At 38.0% G+C, this 6,865-nt stretch overlaps 1 protein-coding gene across 2 annotated transcripts in view; it reads right to left on the reverse strand.

The window, feature by feature from the left end:
* Nucleotides 1-2,096: 2,096 nt before the first annotated feature.
* LOC108747693 (zinc finger CCCH domain-containing protein 11A-like) overlaps nt 2,097-6,865 on the reverse strand; it is a 17,099-nt gene continuing 12,330 nt past the window's right edge. For both annotated transcript variants that reach the window (XM_018485339.1, XM_018485338.1), the window contains exon 6: nt 2,097-3,051. In XM_018485339.1, coding sequence (XP_018340841.1) covers nt 2,123-3,051 — 929 coding nt within the window. In that variant the 3' untranslated portion in view covers nt 2,097-2,122. The remainder of the gene's footprint in view (nt 3,052-6,865) is intronic.

Raw genomic sequence — 6,865 nt, forward strand, 5'->3', positions numbered from 1 at the left:
TATGCGTTCTATCAGGATAATTCCAGCATCCCTTTAAATACAATTATACGTTCTCTAAATAAATAGTGTGTGCATTTAATCGAAAGTGCTCTCAATGCTTGTTTTCTAATTGGAGAGTTTATTTGCGGAATTCCGACGTGTGGTAATCGCTCTTCTGTTATAAATATTAAATCTTGATTGTACAAAGATGATCGAGTCAGCCACACGCGCGCGTCTAATATCCATTTGTTAGGCAAACGAAAGTAACAATCATGTGCAGTTTCCTATTAGAAATCAAGCGCAACTCCTTCCCAAAACATGTTCATCTCTTTCTCTCTGTCTCGATCCGATAACTCATATTTGTACTTATCCCTCACCCCGCATCGTCGTTCGATCAATCGCATCATTCGTAGATAATGGTAAGCGAGTTGCACGCAAAAGAAGAGACCATTATTTTATCTTGAAAATGTAACAATTGTATATTTCTTTCAACTTAATAATTAATTTACACTCGATGACGTGTTGTATTCTCTAAATCCTCACTAGAAATCTATTGCGATCTGCGTTTAACTCTGGATTCCTTCTGAAACAACATTTAAGGATAAGTTTGAATAAACGCTAAACGACAAAATTGTGATTACAATTAATAAGTTAATTTCTCTGTATCTGTTTACAGAATCCGTCTTTAGTCAGAAGCCTGTCAAGTAGCAGAAGTAATCCAAAGGTTAAGCCAGCGAATAATATTAATACAAATTGCAACAATATACATATATAATATTATTATACAATTCTATGTAACATGTATTGTTAAATTTACATAATTATTATACAACAATATCATAATTATCTTTCAGATTATAATTATATAAGTTATAATTATTATAACTTATATATATTATACGATATCGAATTGCAATAATTATAATATTATATATACTGTAATATATGTATAATATATGTATATTATAAATAATTATACACATATAATTATACATAGTACATACATGTTATATATATTACATTTAAATTATATAATATGTATATAACATTATTATAATTATTGTAATTTGATAAGAACAAGAAGCGTTTTTAGCATTCGAAAAATATATACATATATGTACAATATATACGACGTATATACATTATATACGTATTCGATTCGGCTTAAATTCTCATATGCAGAGCCATAGATGATGTCGAATGTAAATATCGAAAAGAGTTCTTGCTGCTCTTTTATTATGTTATATATAAAAGTATTTAAAAGAGGCTTATATATATACACCTATGCATATTTTATTCTCAAAACACGTAACACGGAAGCAATATCCGTATCAGTCACTAAATTTTATTTTAATTAAGGCGGCTCCAGGCGACATGGCCAATATACGCTAACTCCACACACATACGTTAAATATTGGCTTACACTCATGCAGATAATTATACGCTCGTGTGCGCGTATGTAATATTTACTAATGCGGAGTACACTGGCGTATATTGACTATATCGTCTAGAATCGTCTTTATTCGTATAGAATGTCATAAATTTTTACTTCCGATAATTCATTATTGCAATCTTTCGCACGTTCTAAATGATTAAAATAAAAAAAAAAGAATACGAAAAAAATACATAAAAGCATGATGTAACAATACAAGATATGCCATTGTGTATAATGGCGGCTATATATATTTGGGCTTATTTCTGATTGATGACAAATTTCTAATAGCGGTTTTATATTGGCTTACAGAATTTGGAACTAATTTTTAATTCATCCACTAGATATCCATGAGACTGTCACACTTGGTATTTTTACATCACAGATGAAAAAAATTCAGATTAAATGTAAATACTGAAATACATGGCACAATTTTGATTTGTGATAAAAAAGTTACATAATATTATTATATATAACATGATCTGCTGAAGTTAAAGCGTAAGAATAGAATTTGAATATAAAAATTAATCAAATAATCGCTTACAGATAGTAATTATACTATTTCTCACGCGATGAGTAAATTTTGTATAATCTGTATTTGTACAAATACTTAAATATATAAATTATTTTTATGTTAAGATTTTTTTAAATTTTATGAAAAAAAAAGAAATGCACACTGGGTTTACTTAAAATCGCACGAATTACGCTTCTCTAATTAAGCAAGTCCTCGATATCTCGCATAATATCGTCAGCTGACGTATCCAGTCGCAGGTACTCTTCATCGGTCTGCGTGTACTGTTGATCATACGGTTGGTCTGTTAATAACGAGGTTTCAATATCCTCAGTATATGTGGCAACCGATGATCTATCGTTTGACGCTTGTTCTGCTGGCACTTGAGTTTTCTCTTCATTCGTGCTGCTATCGCACAGTCTAATCTCTATGTCGACTTTCCTATTAGTCGACTCACCGACATAGTTTTCCAGCTTTCCGCAATAGGACGTCTCGTTGCTATGACTCTCCTGCTTTTCTTCGCAGCAAGAAGTTTGATCCTGACTGCCCATTGCCAAACGTTTATTTATAGTTACGTCTTCGCATGGTTGTATTTCGGTTTGTATTTGCATTTCGCATGGTTGTATTTGTGTTTCCATTTTCAAGGATCTTCGCAATTTTATCGGTTGTACCTTGACAACAGGTTCGCTATTCTTAGCGAATAATTCAGAACTAATCTTGTACCTCTTCGCAGAATTGGCGCTCTCTTTGTCGCATTGCTCGTCGATCGAACGCCTTTTCATGCTCTTTGCTTCGATTGGCGTCGAAGGCTCCGACATAGACATTATGTCCGTCAATGTTCTAGCAGCTCTTTCCTTCTTTCGCTGTCGAATCTCCTCCAAGGACAGTATCTTAAAGTTCAATTCTTTTGACAATTCTTCTTTCTTCATCTTCGATGTTCTGATCCATCGCTTAGTCCCGATTGTCTCGCTCATTTGTTTCTGATGAAGACCATAGTTGCTGGCCTCATAAGAGTAATAAGCCGCACTCTCTGCCTGGATCTCTTCAAGTCTCATCTGTTCGTAGGTCTTGCAGTAGGGCACCTTGGGCTGCGATTTTACCGGCGACGGTGCACTTTCGTTATCGGATTCTGAAAGAAACATACAAAAAATGATGAATCAAAATACATACAAATAATGTAAAAATTTCGAATATTCGGTGTCACTGGATGACCGGTTATTATTACGTAATCAGCTTCCTCTCTCTCTCTCCCCCCCCCTCCTCTCTCTCTCTCTCTCTCTGTCTCAACGTTTCTCCCTTTCTTTCGCGCGCTCTTTCTCTCTTCCTGCAGATCCAAGTACACATTTTATACAGTACCAGATTACGTATCGATTACGATCTTGATAATCTGTCTATCATTCAGGCATTGTCCAGAGAAATAACGTATATTTAGTTTTGTAATATCTTGTGAAATGGAAATGAGAATAGTCGAGTTGGAATTTACATGTCTCGATTTTCTTTGCAGTCGCAATCGTAACTGTTTTCAATTACTCTCTGAATTTCGTATATCCCGCGTGTCACGCGCGTACGCTCCGAGAAAGCTCCGGGCAACACACAGCTCAAGCACAGCTTTCATAATCAACGTCTCTTTCCAAACTACCTTGAGGTCATCTGTATCATTTTCAAGCCGATCTTCATTGAATGTTGTCTCGGTTTTGTATCTCTCTTCCAATCTCGGTTTTAGACTTCAAACTTCTCGTTTCGTGTATCTTTACTTACTTTACATCCACAAGCTATTTATTTATCCAACTGACTCGCCGTCACATCGAGTTTTTATTCCCACGCAATAACATTTTTTTTTCTTGACGCATCTGTATCCGATAACAGAAACGCTTACAGTATTCTTCTTCGTGATATCAATCGACAATCCGTTTTATGTATTAATAGTCACTTATAGTCAATCCATGTTTCTCATCTCCGTCTTGCAAACTCACGGTAATCGCCCTCATGCAAATAAGAAAAAAGATAAAAAAAATATATATCCTTATATATATTACGCAACACACATATTCATATTTAAACTTTTATATATGTTCAGCTGATGAATGATAGTTGCCTCGTGACTATTATCTTTTCTCTCTTTTGCCTTCGCTTTCTCTCCCTTCACACACACATTTCTTCCGAAAGTACCATTTTTCCTTTTTTCTATCAATTTGATTGGTCTCTTGATAAACCTCTTTTATGCTGCTGCTGCTGCTGCTGCTGCTGCTGCGTGCTACCTCGAAGTTCTACGAAACGGCGATGTTTTTTAAATGTCGACGCACTCGGACTTGATACGCACTTCGAGCACAATTATACGAATATAATACTTACTTGTACAACGATTTACATAACAAGTCCGTACTCTCGATCGTCGTCTCGATCTAGAAAAATGCGCGAGATCAGCAAAAGTTTTGGTAGTAAGGTAAACGTCCCTGTGACCTAACATGTAACTATCACTTTAAATTTTAGGAGTGAAATTTCACTCCAAGAGAAGTGATAGAAATTGCGCCAGTCTGGCAAGAGTGAATTTCACTTCACTTCTTCAAGGAGTAAACTTCCTAAAAGATCAACGTTAATTATTAATATCTCGCTTCGCGAGGCAAAGCGACGCTTTTCTCTGCCATATTCGTTTGTTTTGTACGAAAACACGTAAAATGAGACTCATTTCGTCAACATTGAATATTAGGAAGACAAACCTATAAAAACATTTACCTTCAGTCTTTGCTTTGCGGAGAGTGAAATTATTTATTCATCCTTCGCAGAGATTGAAAATTGATCGCTTGAAATTTCTCGCTTGGAGTGATTTTTCGCTCTCGAAAAGTGAAAATTTCACTCCCAAAAAATTTCGAGCATATCCAGATATTTACATAAAATTTTATATTTGTTCATATTATTATTAATCTTAAATGTTTTTTTAAATATAATATAATATTATAATTCAATTATAATATTCTTAAATAAATCTAATTAAATTATAATAATATAATAAAAAAGCATTTGAGAATAATAAATTTTATCTATATAATCATACGAACATAGCTACACACTCAATCATTGGGACATTTATCTTTTATATCGCGATCATGAAAATTGTACAACCTTTGCTTGGCAGTCGGGAGTAAAAACGAGTAAACGCGCGTCTCTTAAAAGTAATCAGTGGATAAACGGAACTGCGGTTGGAAGACAGTGAGAAGAAGTAAGAAGTAAGAAGAAATAAGAAGACCCATCGAGAAAGAGAGTAGCCGGTAACGCTGGTGAAAAGATTTTTTATTTTCACCACTGCGGTACCGGTAACACCGCTCGCTCTCCGGGTCGATTGTCCTGCTGGTTTCGAGGTATCAAGTTTATTGAAATCCAGATATCATCTCAATGAAAAGTATTGATTTTTTTCCATTCGCTTACATCAATTCGTTATAGTTAAATTGCGCATCGCTTACTCTTTAGCATATAATCAATCTTTCTCCTCCTCCACGTTCGGCCGTTCACGATCGGCCGAGAAAAAAGGCTTTTTCGTTTCTTCCTTTTTTTTTCTTTTTAAATCAATCTCTCTCTCTCTCTCTCTCTCTCTCTCTCTCTCTCTTCTTTATCACTCGCATTCGAGACAAGAGAAACAGAACGAACGCGCGTTTCCGCGCCATCGTTTCAAGTCGACGTAACGACGATCGTGGACGTTCCCGGCGCCGCAGTTGTCACTATTATCATTATCATCGTCCCAATTCTATCGCCGCAGGAAGTATCCCCGGTTCTTCGTACCGGTGCCCCGAATCATACATCGGCAAACTCCCGAGAGTCTCGCCCGCGCTGCGGACGACTGTTTCTCGTCCGCGAGACAGATCGACGATTTCCCGAACGGATCAGATCGGGGCGCCGGGAGGTGAGGCTCGCGAGATCGAGGAAACGCCGTCCTCGAAGCCGTTACGTCGACTGTACACGATTTCATAGTTCGTCGCGTAGTTGATCGCGACGCGACCGAGGCCGCGCACGGGAGCAAAACGCGTTGGAGAGGGGAAACGAGGTAAAAATAAAACAGAATGAAATAGAAGGGAGAACTGAAAGGAGAATCTAACGAGAAGAGTAACGAGAGAACGTAAGGACGCGGGGCTTCGGTCGCGCGCACGGCCGAGGGGGAAAAAAAAAAGGAAAAAGAGATCGGTTTCGCGACTCGATTGGCACGCGCAGAAGCCAACCTAGAGGGACAGTCCCCGATGTCGCGAAATGATGCCACAAGGAAGGTCAAAAGGACGCACAAGTAGGGAGCTGCGCACAATCGAAGGAATAGAGAGCAGAGAATACGAATTTCAATCTGTCAGAAAATTATACACGGTTTCTAATAGGTTGACATTCTCGTTTCTATTTTCTGCTCCTTATCGTTTCGATTGCGCGCAGCCCTTGAAAAGGACTCGAGGTAAACTCGGGGAAGTTCCGTTCGAAATTTATTACCGGTGAGACTTCGAGCTAGAGGAAACATTAACGATGAGAAGAGGAAGGGGGAAGGTGTAAGAAGGGCGGAGAAGGGGAAAACAAGGATTGGAAGAAATTAAGGGCGGTCGAAAGGGCCGCACTCTCGCTCACTCACTCGCTCTTACGCACTCGCGATTACGCTCCGACGCGTTCGCCGTTCCGGTGATCCATCGTGACGAATCGTCACCCGATTTATCGCGAATCTATCTGTAACTGTTAAAAAGAACCGTCGTGCGAACTCGCGACGAATCATCCCCGAGATCGTAACGGTCCCCTTGCGAATATTGAACGCGAAAGCGTCGGTAGCGCAAGTCACTGTCGCGAGGCAAGACACGCACGCACACTTGTAATCACGACGATCGCTTTTCAGCACTCTCTACAATTCGTCGTAGATGAAAATCAAATTAACAAAATCGCTAGAAACAATGATCTTACAATAACGTAGATCGGGGCGGGGGGGG

Source organism: Trachymyrmex septentrionalis, unplaced genomic scaffold (assembly GCF_001594115.1).
Source record: "Trachymyrmex septentrionalis isolate Tsep2-gDNA-1 unplaced genomic scaffold, Tsep1.0 scaffold20, whole genome shotgun sequence".
NCBI classification, from domain to species: domain Eukaryota; kingdom Metazoa; phylum Arthropoda; class Insecta; order Hymenoptera; family Formicidae; genus Trachymyrmex; species Trachymyrmex septentrionalis.